We start from the raw sequence: 17,172 nt of genomic DNA on the forward strand, positions 1-17,172 counted from the left end.
AAACAGACCACTGAACCAAGAGAGCTTGAGGCTCTGGAGACAGTTTTTAGACTAAAAGCTCTCATTGGGAGATGAGCAAATGCCATCAGAAATAAACTCCAAGTGCCTAGCACAAGCCCCTTGCTTTCTTAGTGGCTCAGTCTGCACCGTGTCAAGGTGTTGCAGAAGCCGCATTCCAGAGGGTGCCCTGGTCTATTTCCTGAGCTGATCAGTGGCTCTCTGGCATCCATGGGGAGCCCTGCCCAGACCATCATCCACCAATGGCAACTCTCCCAGGGGTCCAATGTCAGCCTCAGCTCTGCATGAAACCTCCATATCATGTTCTCACTACTAAGGATACAATTTACTAAAGAGAAAGGAGTGGTGAGGGGCTGCAGTACAGTAATGACAAACAAAACTAATAAACGAGGGTTTTCTAGAGTGGATACCACTAGAAAATGAGGCCTACTGGCCGGGCGCAGTGGCTCATGCCTGTAATCCCAGCATTTTGGGATGCCGAGGTAGGCGTATCATGAGGTCAAGGGATCAAGACCATCCTGGCCAACACGGTGAAACTCCGTCGCTACTAAAAATACAAAAATTAGCTGGGTTTGGTGGCGCATGCCTGTAGTCCCAGCTACTTGGGAGGCTGAGGCAGAATTGCTTGAACCCAGGAGGTGGAGGTTACAGTGAGCCAAGATTGCACCACTGCACTCCAGCTTGGTGTCAGAGTGAGACTCTGTCTCACAAAAAAAAAAAAAAAAAAAAAAAAAAAAAGAAAAGAAAAGAAAAAGAAAAAAAGAAAGAAAGAAAGAAAATGAGGTCTACCTTCCATTTCATTCCCTTTGCCAGTCATATAGTTCCCTGAGAACAGAGAGTGATGGCTGGATGCTCAGCAAAGGCAACAGCAGGACTGAAGACAGTGAGTTTCTCCACTCATTAAAGTAAAAAATACAGCACATTTTCTTTATATAGATACGTGAGATGCATAAAGTAACAAATTCAACAAGAGCTTTGGATTCGGAATTTCTAGTAGTAGCGGAAGCTCAAGCTCAGATGTATAAAAATCTGAATAATCCATAGGACCTAAATCCCTTTTAATTTTATTCTAAAGTTCACAGTGGTGGAATTAATAAAGAATAGTTCATAATCAGTAACACTGCCTCTCCAGCAAATAACAGTATTTCTGAAATTCCAAGTTTATAGGTTTGTAACAGTTAGAGAGGTGGGGCTGGAAGTATCTTATTATTTTCTACTTCACCTATTTCGTTACTATGTGTATTCTTAGTCTTCTTCGGAGCAATGTGTCCATCTGAATTCCTGGGCATCTAACAGTATTTCTGAGTTAAAGATCCTGTAATATCAACGAATCAATTAACTATTTTTTTAAAAATCTTCTTTATCATATAAACTGAATACTAAAAAATTGTAAAATAAATGTATTATTCAGGTAAATATTGTCCTAAAGACTGTTATTTTGCCTATAATGCTTAATGAGTACAGTATAGTGAAGTATAAGAATTAATGATTATTCTGTATATATACACAGGTGTGTACAGGTGCTAATGTACATGAGCACATTCAAAAACTGAGCATTGGATATGGTGCTCACATTTGAATATTTAGGACACTATTGGTGGTCTTTTGATGATATATTCATGAGTGTCATTGTATTCATATTTAAATAATAAGACAGCCTCTTGCTAGCAAGCACAGAACAAAATGATTAAATGGGAATGAGTTGATTCAGAGATTTAACAGCCAAAAAATTTGGCAGAGCTAGATGATAAGAGAGTGCAGCAGTGAGAAAAATATTCCATTTTAGTGACAGAAAAAAATCCACAAAAAACCACAGCATTAAACATTATTCATGGGTACTATTTGTCTTCACTTGTTAAAGTTTTCGGTTACATGTTTCCATATCAGATGACATTATTATTTTCATATACAGTTATTTAGGTCACCAAGGAGGTTTCTTTTGTTACTGTTTTGAGTTACAACATATTTTTTTGGTTCATCTTACTTCTCCCTAAATAGGAATCAGAAAATGACTTTCTGAAACTTGAATTTCCTGGTTCTAGATAAAGACTAGCTAAGCAGAATTTTAATCCACTGTAAATCAATTTTTACAAGCTGAATCACTGCTGTCATTACAATGTAAATCTTAATGTTTTTAAATGTCAAATTTGTCACACATTTTCCATCCCTCTTTATGTAAATATGTCCCAGGTATTTTCCTAATAAATATATAAACTAATTTGGGTTTCTTTGCCTATGAATCATAGAATTGTACACCTTAAATGGCTTAGAAAATAAGGCATGCACCTCTTCTAGAAGTCCTTACAATTTCTTAATTCTTTTAAATCTTTTTCATGAAAGTAAAGTGCTGTGAAGCTAAGGTTTGGCTTATGGAAACTTCTAGGTAATATGCATCTTCAAAATAACCTATAAAGAAGTGGCTTTATTTTGTTACAGGCCTAAATATGTCAACAATGCTTTTTTCTAGGTCTTAAGACCAGTTATACACATTTTTTTAATATTAAGATTTTAACTCATACGAAATACGAAGTATCCTGTCTTTACTTGGGATGCTCAACAAAGTCTTAATTACTATTATAACTGATTTAAAATCTATTTGAGAATCTATTATATGTGATCTAGGTGACTAACTCAGATACCATGATAACGACTTCAACAGCTGTCATCATGTGGCAATCTGAAATTAGATTCCCCATTTCTTTTAAACCAGTGTAATTATATATCTCTAATATTCTTTTTAAATTGGAGTCTGTTAGGTTCTTCATCCTACTTGCAAAACACATGAAGAACTTCCTTTGGTAGAAAGTAACTAAACCAAGAACATGGTTTCTATGATGAAATGCGAATTCCCCAAACAAAAGACCTTCATTTCAAAATATGAGACAGTAACTCACAGTCCCTACATTTCCAGTAGTTAAAGCTAGAGGCTGAAAAAACGTGCTCAAAATGGATCCTTGGGATCTACCTTTTAATTCTGTTGGAAGCTGATCTCTCTAAATATTTCAGTCTGGATGCTCGAGTATGTGGTGACAGGTCTTTGGGTTAATACATTTCAGTACCACAAGGGTCTGCTTCATATGTGTTACTGCCACTTAGAGATGACCAGATGTGCACCCGTCTGTCCCAGTGGGAAACAAATAGGGGTGTTTCCCACATATGAATCTTTTTCTTTCAGAATGAATCTCCCTGACCTTAGGTTCTCATCCCTTCTCAATTAACCTGGGAAACTATTGCTCGCTTGAACTGAAAAATACACTTAAGATCCACCTAGACAATTACCCCAAACCTTTAAGCGGGACAGTTAAGTAAATTGCACTTTTAATATAGTCATCACACTTTTAAAATTTAAATTTGGAAGTAAACATATATTCTCTTCTGTCATCTTTCTGATTTTATACCCTTTTCAATTTCTCCAAATGGGAGCTGCTCTTATCTTGAGGGGATCTTTTTACACAGTGGTTTCTTTAACAGCTGATATTCATAATGCGGGGTTCTCACACATACCTGTGTCCTAGTGTGTGATATACTTACAGAACTAGGCATTCTAGTTCTATTTCGTGTATATTGCAGTCATACTCCTGTGCTCTTCGCTGAGATGCTTCCACTGGTTAGTGGTGCTGCTTCTGCTCTGTGATTCTAATCACAGCAACAAAAGCAATCACCAAAAATCATCAGTCTCTGATATGATTACAGAAAAGCGGCGAAAAGATAAACTATGAAAGGGGGGTGGGAAAGATAAACTATGAAAGGGGGGTGGGAAACCCAGTAAGAGGGTCCTGAAGTGAGGAGTCCATGAAAGTGTCCCCATGACACCTGTTCAGTTTGTTTTTAAAAAGAACATAAGAAACACACAAAGAAAAAGAACACAAGGCTTCCTGCTTTGGTAGAACCTCTTTTGATATGGCCGAAATGTAAGAATCTTAGGCCAGGTACAGTGGCTCATGTCTGTAATCCCAGTGCACTGGGAGGTCAAACAAGAGAATCTCTTGTGGCCAGGAATTTGTGATCAGCCTGGGCAACATAGCGAGACCCTGTCTCTGCAAAAAAAAAAAAAAAATGTAAAAATTAGCCGGACGTGGTGGCATGTGCTGTGGTTCCAGCTACTTATGAGGCTGAGGCGGGAGGATTGCTTGAGCCCAGGAGTTCCAGGCTGCAGTGAGCTATGATAGTGCCACTGCCCTCCAGCCTGGGCAACAGAGTGGAACCCTGTCTTCAGAAAAAAAAAAAAAAAAAAAAAAAGAATCATATACCATGATATTTCTCCAATGAGCCTTGACCTCCACAAGATGCTAAGAATACCCAAACCCTATCACACAGACAGGCAAAAAGAAGGTATTCTCCTGCGTTCAGGATGCTTAACGTGGGCTGGATGCTTACCTGGGTCGGGCCTCAGGGGGTAGCTGTGGGTCACCAAAGGAAGGGCTCCGGGAGGCCGCCTGCTGCAGGGAGGAGCTGTGCACGTGCTTGGGGGACCGTGGCACTTCAGTGAAGGAGGAGTCTCGCCCAGAGAAAGAGAAGGTCGAGGAACTCTCAGCTGCTGGGGACAGGTCATGGGCCTGCCGGGTGGCACTCAGCTCTTGACCTTGTCTTTGGTTTTCTATGTTCAGCAGCACCTCTGGGTCGGAAGCACCGTCACCTCCATGGAGGGCATAGTCCTTGGATTCACCGGCACAGGTCCTGAGCCCCATCGTCTCGGTCCCGGGGTACAGAGAACTCGCATCTCTGCTTGACTCTTCCTGTTTGTCACTTTTTCCTCCCCGCTTCTCGACAGCACCAGGCTCCTTCCTGGACTTGGTATAGCAGGATAAATACTCGGAGTCGGCCTCGGGATCCAGAGTCAGCCCATACTTCTCTGCCAGCTGTCGCCTTCTTTCTGCTTTGTACCTTGCGATTCTTTCAGCTTTGGACTCCAGACTGTGGGTGTCCATGGTACCCGAACCATAGGGTGAGTCACTGTGGACACCGGAGGTTTCTGTGCAGTATTTGGATCGAGTTTGCTTTTCTAGAGAAGAATCAGAAGTTTCTTCCTCTTCATTTGATCGGCCTACAATAAGGTCACATGGATGAGAGGTGCAGATTTCAAGTAAAGACATGTATTTACACACAGAATGACACCCTCTACTGCACACAGTACACATCTGGGTGCCCATGCTGTGAAGGACCAGTTTCTCACCGAGGTGTGTTTGCCTAAAGTGATTATTTACCTGGGCTGCTGAAGAAGTCTGAGATCTGCAGTGAAATCTACAAAGGCTGTGAATGGTGCACGTTCTGCAAGCCCCGTAAGGTGTGGCTTTAACTTAAGCTCAGCCCCTTCACTCCCCAGAGTGCCTCAGTCTTTGTTCAGTGCTTATTTCCCCTTACTGATTTACCCTTTTTTGTGGAGTTCAGTATTTCACGTGGGAGGCCATAGGATGAGTTGAGTCCTCTGGGAAAGACAGCAGACAAGTGAGCTGCTGTCATTGGACAAGTGATGGATGCTGGTTTCCGGGGATCTGAGAGTAACCATAACAATATGGCCCATATCATTATTCACCAGGCTTTTCTTTTTTACAGAAGTGTTTTTTTTCCCAATTATAACACACATGCCTGATATAGGAAATATCTAATATGAGCCTGGCATAGTGGCTCACACCTGTAATCCCAGCGCTTTGGGAAACTGAGGTGGGAGGGTGGCTGGAGGCCAGGAGTTCGAGACCAGCCTGGGTAACATAGTGAGACCCTGCCTCTACAAAAATTATTTTAAAAATTAGCTGGGCATGATGGCATATGTCCATGGTGCCAGCTACTCAAGAGGCTGAGGTGGGCAGGTAGCTTCAGCCCAGGAGTTCAGGGCTGCAGTAAGCTATGATCGATCGTGCCACTAAACTCTAACCTGAGCAAGAGAGCAAGACCTTCTCTCAAAAAAAAAAAAAAAAAACTACCAATCATCACCCTACAAACTAATAACATTTTTATATATTCCTTCTAGTTTTTCATATAATTTTTTCTTTATAAAATATTTAATGTTATTAATGTTCTATAAAAATATTTTCCGCATTCTATAAAAATGTTTTCCCAGCTGGCTCACAACTGTAATCCTAGCACTTTGGGAGGCTGAGACAGGCGGATCACGAAGCAGGCAGATCACGAGGTCAGGAGTTCGAGACCAGCCTGACCAACATGGTGAAACCCCGTCTCTACTAAAAATGCAAAAATTAGCCGGGCATGGTGGTACGTGCTTGTAATCCCAGCTACTCAGGAGGCTGAGGCAGGAGAATCGCTTGAACCCGGGAGGCGGAGGTTGCAGTGAGCCGAGATCATGCCACTGCACTCCAGCCTGGGCAACAAAGTGAGACTCTGTCTTAAAAAAAAAAAAATTCCCATATTTGGAAATCTATTTTGAAGACATCATTAAAGGGTCCTAACAGTCTATGTAACAGGCATTCCATTATTACCTTAACCACATGGCCTTTTTCATTCCACCTGAATTAAATATTCACGTATCTTTTCCATTATTTTCTTTAAATTAAACAGGTGAGTAACTGAAACTAATTTTGGAGTTTGGTATGAATTGAGAAGAGGGATATGCCTCTTCCCACCCTCTGGCAAATCCATTTTTTTCATTATGATTTTATTAAATAATTCTTCCTTTTCTCACTACTATGTGAAGCTTAAACTATCATATACCACACAGATTACCATTTCAGGTACACTACGGTTTATTTCTGGCTATAAATTTTGGGACTCTGATCTGTGTATTGATATTTCAAGCGTGTAATTACTTTTTAAGAGATGGAGTCTGGCTGTGTTGTCCAGGCTAATCTTGCACTCCTGAGCTCCAGCTATTCTCCTGCCTCAGCCTCCCAAAGTGCTGGAATTACTGGTGTGAGCCACCAAGCCCAGCCTTTTTTTTTTTTTTTTTTTTAATAATTGCATGTGATTTTAAAATATCTTAGTTTTCTAGCTTTCTGGCCACAGGAAATTGGAAACCGTAGAGACAAGTAAACTGATAACATCATAAAATGAGATCAATAGCTGTCTCTGAGCTAGAAACTAGAAAACACTGGCTATAAAAAGCAGCAGCATGGCCGGGCACAGTGGCTCACGCCTGTAATCACAGCACTTTGGGTGGCCAAGGCAGGCAGATCACCTGGGGTCAGGAGTTCGAGACCAGCCTCGCCAACATGGTGAAACCTCATCTCTACTAAAAATACAAAAAAATTAGCCCGGTATGGTGGCGGGCACCTGTAATCCCAGCTACTCCGGAGGCTGAGGCAGGAGAATCGCTTAAACCTGGGAGATGGAGGCTGCAGTGAGCCAAGATCTCGCCATTGCACTCCAGCCTGGGCAACAAGAGCAAAACTTCATCTCCAAAAATAAAATACAATTAAATAAAAAATAAAAAGCAGCAGCACAGCGCCTCAGAGCCAGGGACTGTGGTGGGAAGAGCAGCCCTGCGTGCATCCTCCTCTCCTAAGGTCAAGTTGAATATGTGATGACAACAATGACTGAATGATTAGGGAAAAGCTGAGTCATGCGCACTCAACATACTGTTTAATATGAAATAAATATGCAACGTATTTAAAATTATCTACATTAAGATAACTTAAATAGAAAGTTTTCTTGCATCTCTAAAGTAACAACCATACTCATTCAAGGTGCAGCTTTGACTCTAAGGCTCCCTGCTGAGAGCAGCCGCTCCCTGTACTAGGGGAGAACCTTGAGAGGCCCCTATCTTAGAGCACAGATCCAGTGCTGGGCCCTGAGGGTGAAGAAAGACACAGTTACTGCCTTTGAGGGCCCCAGTCTAGGGAGGAAAATGACTGGCTCTCAGTTACCCAACAATGTGCGAGGGGAATCGTTTCATACTGCTGTGACATGGAAGGCCAGATCCGTGAGGCGGGGCAGAGATGACATGCATGTTGTTGCTGTTTTTAGCAAATCTATTTAATAGCCGGGCATGGTGGCACACGCTGGTAGTCCCAGGTACTCGGGAGGCTGAGGTGGGAGGATCACTTGAGCCTGGGAGGTTGAGGCTTCAGTGAGCTTTGATCAGGCCACTGCACTACAGCCTAGGTGACAGAGTGAGACTCTGTCTCTAAAAAAAATAAAAATAAAAATAAACAAAAAACAAATACATTTAACAAAAAATTAGGCCAAGTCCACTGGCTCACGCTTGTATTTTCAGCACTTTGGAAGGCCAAGGTGGGAGGATCACTAAAAGCCAGAAGTTTGAGACCAGCCTGGGCAACATAGTGAGACTCTGTCTCTACAAAAATGTTTAAAAAAAAATTAGCCAGATGTGGTGGTGTAAGCTTGTAGTCCCAGCAACTCAGGAGGCTGGGGCGGGAGAACCCTTGAGCTTGAGCCCAGGAGTCAAGGCTGCAGCGAGCTATGATCATACTCCTGCATTCCAGCCTGTGTGAGAGAGTGAAACCTTGTGTTAAAAAAATTATATCCACACAATTCACTTCTGTGGAATATCTCATGTTCTGATACCACTGGGTGGAAAGGGCAACTTGTAACCAGCCAGGCAGCCTGCTGGAAAATGGGCCACCCAGCTCCACGCTCACCGATGTGGGGGCTGGCAGGGTCGCTGGCTCTCATGTATCGAGGGGTGTCTTCCTCCAGCAGGCGATGAGTCACCAACCCTGTGCAGCTCTGCAAGAGGATGGGCTGAGTGTCATTTTCAATCCCTTCCAGGCGCCTGGCAATTCTTTCTTTTCTGTGAAATACACCACAAGAGGCGGAGTGAGCAACAGCGATTGAGTCTAAAGGAAAATGGAATACTGCTTTGCCAAGCTCTCTTCTACTTCCTAACTCCCACTATAAAGATCTTACCTTTTCATTTCTAAGAATTCTTTTTTCTTTGGTTCAAAGATTTGTCTTAATTCTGCAACTAGAAGAAAACCAAAAAAGGACAAAATATAGTATTTAGTAGTCATGCGCTCATTTTATTCATTCATGCAATGTGTTTATTGAACTGCAAATTTCAGTTCTTGGTTCCTATGTAACAGTGACATGCAAAACTGACCAAGTTCCTGCTTTCTTGGAAACTGTTTCCTAGTAGGGGAGGCAGATGCCAAATGAATAAGAGTGTGCAGACACAAACACACAAACACACACACACACACATACACACACACCCCCAGGATGCATCATCCTCTTCTAAGGTCAAGCTGAATATTTGATGCCCATAAAAATGACAGAGTTATCAAGGCAAAACTAAGACATGCTCACTCAACATACTGTTTAATATGAAATACATATGTAATATATTTAAAATCACATACATTAAAATAATTTAAATAGAATGTTTTGTTGTATATATATTGCAACACCTAGCTATGTGACTCATGTAAATGTCACATATATAGGTTGGCTAAGAAGTAAAACCTTACAGGGTAAGGGAGAAGGTTTTATTTCATCTAGGGGAATCAAGGGAGACCTGACGAGCAAGCTCTCTCTAAGAAAGTATTTTAGGCAGAAATCTCAGCAACTGTTTCTAACTTTTGTTTGATTTAACAAAGTATTCTAAGCTTCTATTATGGAAATCATTTACAGAAGTATAGACTAGGAGTGTGAACCCCACAGGGCCGTCGGCAAGCTACAAGCATGAACTCACAGCCGCTTCTTCTCCACCCTGTCACGGAATCTGTCAATGGCTGTAACTATCTGATTGTGTTTCCAACAGTGCCTAAAGTGGCCGCTTCAATTAGCTACAGTTTAGATGAACACAGGTCCTCCGCCTCCCTGTACAGGCTTTCACTGGAAGCAAATGTTAACAATGGTTTCCTTGCTATAATTTAGGTGGATGATGGGTAAGGTAATTACCCCAATGTTTCTGGCAGCACTGGAGAAACAGAGCAAACGCTGTGCTGAGGTTGGGAGGTTCTCACATGATACTGACTACAAGGATATTACTGAGATGCCAGACAACTGTTTCTTTGGAGAAATGGCCAAAGTTCATGGAGAATAAAGGTCTCTCTTTTTGCCTCCTCCTCAATAGCTTAAATTCATAAGGGCGCATCTGAGTGACTCTATGAAGGACTCAAAATGGGGTGGGAGAAAGTGAGAGGGGTGGCTGGACAGCCCGGGGCCAGGGCCAATGAAAAGTTTTGAAAGGCTGAGTCACAGGAGAAACTCAAAGGAATCTGATGTTCGACGGCTTCAATTTCCGTTTTCTTTTCTCTAAGTGGTAATTTTTAGTAATGAGTCAAAACTACACACACACACACGCACGCATACACACACAAAGTTTTATATTGCCCTTTGTGTTCAGGGATAGAAGCCTTGTTTTTCTTCATTTATTTTTAAGTGACAGCCACCTTAAAACTTCAGTTGAATTGGCTTTTGTTGAGATAGCTGGCTTCGAAAAAACAAAACCTCTCTCCCTCTGACTTCAAAAAGGTCTCCCAGTTGGCCTCCCCAGGAATCAGAGTAGCTGGAGGCAGAGAAGTCCTCGTTCTAATTATGTTCCTATTTAGAAGACAGGGGTATAATGAGAATGGTGCACCCTGCCATGCGGCCTTGGGAGAGGAGGCTTGGTCAATAACAACAGCTTCTCTGTCAACAAATTAGCCCTAGTGGGATTGTGATGACAAAACTTTAATGGCTGGTAGGACATATTTTGAAAATATTTTCAAGGATGACAAAAGCAAAGGGTTTTAATTATTTAAACCCCAAAGAGGAGAGTGGAGCCCTATTTTTCAAAAGACCACTCAAGAAGCTATCAAAACCAAATTCCAAGGGCGCCTAAAAGGTACAACTTGAACCCATGCCTCAAACCCTAACTGAGAAATAGAAAATATTAATCGGGTCCTGAGTAGCATAATAGCATCCCCTCCCCTCCCTTCCCTTCCCCTTCCCTTTCTTTTCTTTTCTCCCTGCTCCCTTTCTTTTTGAGACAGGGTCTCATTCTGTCACCCAGGCTGGAGTGTAGAGGCACGATCTCGACTCACTGCAGCCTCAACCTCCCAGACTCAAGTGATCCTCCCAACTCAGCCTCACGAGTAGGTGAGATTACAGGCATGTGCCACCACGCCTGGCTAGCTTTTGGTTGTTTTTTGTGGAGACAGGGTTTCGCTATGTTATCCAGGATGGTCTTGAACTCCTAGGCTCAAGGGATCTGCCCGCCTTGGCCTCCCAAACTGCTGGGATTGCAGGCGTGAGCCACCGCGCCTGGCCTAACATATCCCTTTTCTCACCCCACATTATTTCCACTGGGTAAGTATCAAAACCGTTAATATACAGAGTATCATGTAACTTCCACTGGAAAAAGTTAAGATAGACTTTTCTTGGTTCTAATTAGAGACTGCTGAAAATCACTTTCATTTCATCCAAATTTTAATTAGTTTTAAAATTTTTCTATAGAAATGCAACTAAAGCCATTTTAAAAAAAGATTACAACAGTGCATGGAAAAGCAAAGCAACATGTTGCTTCCTGCTATTCTCTATTTCCCATATTCCAGAAGGAAAGATCTAGCTGGGAGACTGTGCAAGCCTCCCATCCACAGGAAAGGTAGACTTTCCTATTGCCCTTCCAGTGAACACTGCCCTCTGATAGCCATCCACTTCTGGGCATAAGACGAGAAGTTCTCACGATAGGATCTAGCAGACACACGGATGGACCTCATCAGGGTCATGGGCTCAGGAGGCTGGCTCTGGAGAGCTCCCAGATCACTATGGGGGCGCTAATGGCTTCTGAATGGGAAGTGGCTTTGCTGTGAGCTCTGTACCACAGGATGTTGAATGTCCCAGGTTCTGCTAGTGATGCTAAATCACCCCCAGTTGCTGCGACACAAAAATATCCTCATATATTTCTAAAGCCCCTTAGGGACTGCCCTAAATTGAGAACCATTGAGAATCACTGATTCCCCGGTACTAGAATTTCAAATACACAGCCTGTGCCTTAGACTCCCACGCCCTAGGTTACACAGTACAGACGCCACTAGCCCAGCACTGCACTCTTTTCAGTTAAGCCCAGATTCTACGCAAAGCTATGCCAAACCTATTGCTCCTGGAAGCTAGAATCCATCAACATAGTGGGTACTTGAAGGGACACCTTAGAGTCCTCTCTGATCATTTCACTGAGGAATTAAATGAGCTTATAAATTAAATTGTCCTTTAAATGTATTGGTGAGCTTACTAATTCTTAGTGAAAATCTATAGTGAATTTTAAAAGGAAAATAAAAAAGTCTCTCCAGCAAACAAATGATGACCTCTCAGTCTATTCTTTCTAGCAAATATATTTTTAATTATCAAGATATGCCTCATTCCTACAGAAACAGGATTATAAGAAATGATGTACAAGACAAAAAGAAGCAACGGAGAGACATTTTGAGTTTTGCCTATTTTCCCCATGTCTGTACTAACATGTAATATAATTGATGTGTATTATATTACATATCTGTTTTATATTATTATTAATAATAATAGCCAGGCATGGTGGCTCATGCCTGTAATCCCAGCAAGGAAGCTGAGGTGTGTGGATCACTTGAGGTCAGGAGTTTGAGACTAGTGTGGCTAACATGATGAAATCCCGTCTTAACTAAAAATACAAAACTAAAATACAAAATACAAACTAAAAATACAAAAATTAGCCAGGCCTGGTAGCATGTGTCTGTAATCCCAGCTACTCAGGAGGCTGAGGCAGGAGAATTGCTTGAACCCGGGAGACGGAGGTTGCAGTGAGCCAAGACTGTGCCACTGCACTCCAGCCTGAGTGACAGAGTGTGATTCTGCCTTGAAATATATATATATATGTATATAGAATAAGGTTTATATTATATATATTATATTATTATATAAACCATGTTTTATATTATTTTATATTATTATTAATCATATAAAACATGTTTTTGTACTATTATTAGCATAAAGCCAATACTAAAAACATCATGCATGAAAGTCACCATTGCTGTGGAAATCTATGTTGTAACTCTGTTGTTTTATTTATAAAGCATACCTACAGTTCTACCAAAGTTACCTTCTGGTTGAAAATCTTGAAGGTTTGTGTTCTTTTAAAATTTCAAAAAAATTTTTTGTAATATCAGACGTACAGAAAATGTAAGAGATATCCTTCATAATATGTTAACGTTTTACTACATTGGGTTTATTTTTATTCTTTTTTCTTTAAGTATATTTATATGTGCATATGTGTCTATGTACATACATACACATACATATTTACATAGTATTTTTTTCTGAATCATTTGAGTCAATTGCAGCATGAGGTCCCTTTATCTCTAAATTCTTCAGTGCGTGTTTCTTAACAAAAAAGAATAAGAATGCTTTTTAAAATTAGGTTTACCAGCTGTAATTCAATTGATTATATGCTGTGTCATAATTATAATTCATATATGGTTCATGTTTAGTAATAGTAGTTATTATGTAATCCAGATATAAATAAGCATCGATGGTCTAATTTCCATTGTAATGAGACATTTTCTACTTTGCTTTCAAATACATTAGGACTTCCAAACACATCCACGTGTCCCTTATTTTACCTGCTGTGTTGGTCTGTTCCTCTTCTTTGAGTAATTTGGAGTGGTACTACTGTGGCGATAGGGACTCTGTGAGTCTATTTCTTTAGTTATTTCTGATGGGAGCTGGACGTTAGTTTTCAAGTAAGGCGATTTAAGGAAACTTGATAGCAGAGCTATAATACTTCATAAGTTATTTACAACCACCTAATAGGCTTTGCAATAAGACTACATAACACCAATATTCTAGACAATTTGGTCTGCAGGGTGCTTTTCTTGGGAAACATAGTTTCTTCCATTAGCTCTAAGAAACAGAAGGTTTCTGGTTCAGACATTGTTGAGTTCAGTCCTCCAACACTTGAGTACAGTAGAATCTTCCAAAGAAATATAAGTGGCAGGGGTACCGCCAAGAACACTTCTCTGCTTCACACGACAGCCCAAGAGCCCAGGCCAAATTTGGAATATTCTGATCTTACTTCCCACAGGAGTAAAGTCCTTTAACTTTTACTCTTGGATGGCAGCCACTAATATAAAGACAAGCAGCTCATAAACCAAGCAATTACAAACTAGAGGAATAAGGGGGAGGGGTGACGGCTAAAGGGTGTAGGGTTTCTTTTTGGAGTCACGAAAATGTTCTAAAACTGGCTGTGCCGATGGAGGCAGAACTCTGAATTGCCAGAACCGACCTAATCGCAAACTTCAAATGATAGGATTGCATGGTATATGTGTTGTATCTTAATAAAGCTGCTAAAGAAAGTGGAGTAATACATTTGGTCCACTTTATAATTCCTAAATAAAAAATCTTTTTTAAGATTATAAACGTTACATAGGTAAAGATTTTTAATCCCTTGATTACTTGTTTGTGATACACACTTAGAGGAAGTCCCGTAGAGAAAAAGTAACAACCACTTTAATGCCCAGTTTCACAAGAAATGAACAGAAAGAGACTTCTATAAACTTCTCACACATAAAACTTGATGTCATTAAAATAAAATTATAACCAAATCTTTTTTAACATAATATTGCTAAGAGCTGACACATAAAATCATTAATACATGTGTTAAATCAGAGAAACAACGAAATTGCTGGTCTTTCCAAATCCGCCTATTTTTTTCATAAAAAGCAAAGATACGTGAAATAAGACTGTAGAGAATTTAGGTGAAATTCAGGGGACATGGGGCACTGGCACTGTTTTTTTTTTTAGACGGAGTCTCGCTCTGTTGCCCAGGCTGGAGTGCAGTGGCGTGATCTTGGCTCATGGCAACCTCTGCCTCCCGGGTTCAAGTGATTCTCCTGCCTCAGCCTCCCGAGTAGATGGGACTTGCCCAGCTAATTTTTTTGTATTTTTAGTAGAGACGGGGTTTCACCGTGTTAGCCAGGATGGTCTCGATCTCCTGACCTCGTAATCCACCTGCCTTGGCCTCCCAAAGTGCTGGGATTACAGATGTGAGCCACCATGCCCGGCCGGGGCACTGGCACTTTTAAAGCATGTTTTAAGGATTTAGGGACCATGTTAATTTAGAAACATCAATCTGGTGAATACATAAAATCGTCATCTTTGATTTGTAAAACTTATTTTTTATAATCATTTATGACAATTTTTTAATACAACTGGCTAATAAGCTTAGGTGTTCTAAAAGTTTATTACAGATGAAGTTACCATTTGTTGAACCTTAAGGAACCCAGCATTTCATCCTGTTTTTGATTTTTCTGCTCATAATATTGTCTGCGGTATTATGCATCAAATAAAGGAACTGGGATACAGAAAGGGAAAGAGGGACCCTTCTGACTGGTGGAAACAACCTCTGCTATGTAGAACTTTGCCTAATCAACTTTTCTCAGCTATTGCTAATATGGATTTGTTCGTTCTTATACTTTGTTTTGATCATCTGCATAGGTATTAAGCACTTTAGTTTGGCTCAGAGGAAATTTTTTTTTTTTTTTTGTCTTTCACAGAGAGTCCTAAACATTGGCAGAGCCATTCCATTTGACAGCCGTTCCATGCCCCATCTGTACCCGTCCTAACTGGACACGAGGCCACTGACTTGCCCTTGAAAACTCTGGGGGAGAGCCGATGCGAGCACAGTGTGGACCACCTCATTTCCAGGTACCATGAACGATTAATTTTCTTGTTGATATGAAATCTCATCTGCCTCCTTGTAATTCTACACGTTATTCTTACTTTCGGCCTCTGGAGCAACATAGAATAAACCTGTATTCCAGCTGACAGTGTTGTCAGTTCTTGAAAATTGCCACATGTCTCTGTCTGGGTTTCCTTCACCAGGCCAAATCCCCTGAGTCTTTCAGACATCCACCCTCATCAGACTATGTCACAGCCTATCATCCGTTCAGTTCCTCAGGATATATTACAATTCGTCAGCGGGACTTTTTTTTACTGGATTTACTTTCTATTAAAAGAATACGTTTTTTGTTCTAATTTCTTTGGGGCATGATTTTTGCTTTTTCTTTCAGAGTAGAAAAAATCTGCCCTTCCATCAAATCTGTTTCTTCCACTGGAAGGTTTCCACAGCTCAGTCAAGATGAAGATATTCTGTGAGCTGAGACTAATGATCATTTCTTGTGCTAGGGTTAGTTACAAAGACCAAGCAATGTTTACGTCATTTCACAGGTAACACTAGGGGGAATTGGTTTATAGTTGGTGCAGATATTTTACCACATGTGCGCCTTGACCAGTGGAAATAGTAATTCACCAAACACGTGTGAGTGCCCACTTGGGGAAGAAGAAAAATGGTCATGATAAGTCTGCACGGGCTGTTCTCAGCCCAGCAGGAAGCTGCAAGATGTTAAATGTAAAAGCCCTGGCCAGGCGCGGTGACTCACGCCTGTAATCGCAGCACTTTGGAAGGCGGAGGCGGGCGGATCACCTAAGGTCAGGAGTCGAAACCAGCCTGGCCAACATAGCGAAACCCTGTCTCTACTAAAAATACAAAAAATTAGCCGGGCGCGGTGGTGGGCGCCTGTAGTCCCAGCTATTCGGGAGGCTGAGGAAGGAGAATCACTTGAACCTGGGAGGCGGAGGTTGCGGTGAGCCGAGATCGCGCCACTGCACTCCACCCTGGGCGACAGAGCGAGACTCTGTCTCAAAAAAAAAAAAAAAAAAAAAAAGAGCCCTAAGGCCTGGGGCAGCCTCCAGAGGCAGCAGGAGTGGGTGGACAGAGAAGAAATGGGGGTATGGTCAGAACTCACTGCCCTTGGAGAAGGTTAAACGGAGAAAGAGATGAGGGCAGGTTGATTTTATGTTTCCTGTCTCACCCGCCACACCCAGCCTCTGGCGAAAACCTGAGGATGCCTAAAATTAAAGGGCAAGGAGGAGTAGAAAGGTGAGGATTAAAAATGCATGGATGCATGGAGAGAGAGGGAAGGGAATTGAAGCTAATTCTGGGAGGACGCAGGAAGGGCCGCAAAGGAGACTGTAAGCTGGAGGTTAGGGAGAGAGTTCTGCTCGAGGAAATTCAGACAACACAATATGCATCCACCTAGACATGGTTGGTCACTTAGGAACAGCCTTACCTTTAGGAAGTGCAACTAAAAGCTGAGCATCGATTCCTCTTTTGTGGTTAGTGAGCTGTTCTTTATCTTCGAGGGAGAACTCCTTCTGAAAGCTAAAAATTACTCCATTAGTAAAGTTAAGTCCATTTAAATAAAGATATGTAAGTGAAAAAATGCAGAA

At 41.4% G+C, this 17,172-nt stretch overlaps 1 protein-coding gene across 9 annotated transcripts in view; it reads right to left on the minus strand.

Annotated features, from left to right (window-relative positions):
• The window catches only part of SVIL (supervillin), a 190,137-nt gene that overhangs the window by 89,344 nt on the left and 83,621 nt on the right, over nucleotides 1-17,172 (minus strand). For 5 of the 9 annotated variants that reach the window (XM_024253316.3, XM_009245213.4, XM_063727520.1 and 2 more), the window contains exons 3-6: nucleotides 17,013-17,104; nucleotides 8,839-8,896; nucleotides 8,571-8,722; nucleotides 4,396-5,062 (exon numbers count right to left, since the gene is read on the minus strand). In XM_024253316.3, the coding sequence (XP_024109084.2) occupies nucleotides 4,396-5,062; nucleotides 8,571-8,722; nucleotides 8,839-8,896; nucleotides 17,013-17,104 (969 nt within the window). Of the gene's footprint in view, nucleotides 1-4,395; nucleotides 5,063-5,387; nucleotides 5,511-8,570; nucleotides 8,723-8,838; nucleotides 8,897-17,012; nucleotides 17,105-17,172 lie in introns of all 9 variants that reach the window. The other 4 variants (XM_054522129.2, XM_054522130.2, XM_063727519.1 and 1 more) reach the window with 1 other exon arrangement.

This window comes from Pongo abelii, chromosome 8, assembly GCF_028885655.2.
Source record: "Pongo abelii isolate AG06213 chromosome 8, NHGRI_mPonAbe1-v2.0_pri, whole genome shotgun sequence".
NCBI classification, from domain to species: domain Eukaryota; kingdom Metazoa; phylum Chordata; class Mammalia; order Primates; family Hominidae; genus Pongo; species Pongo abelii.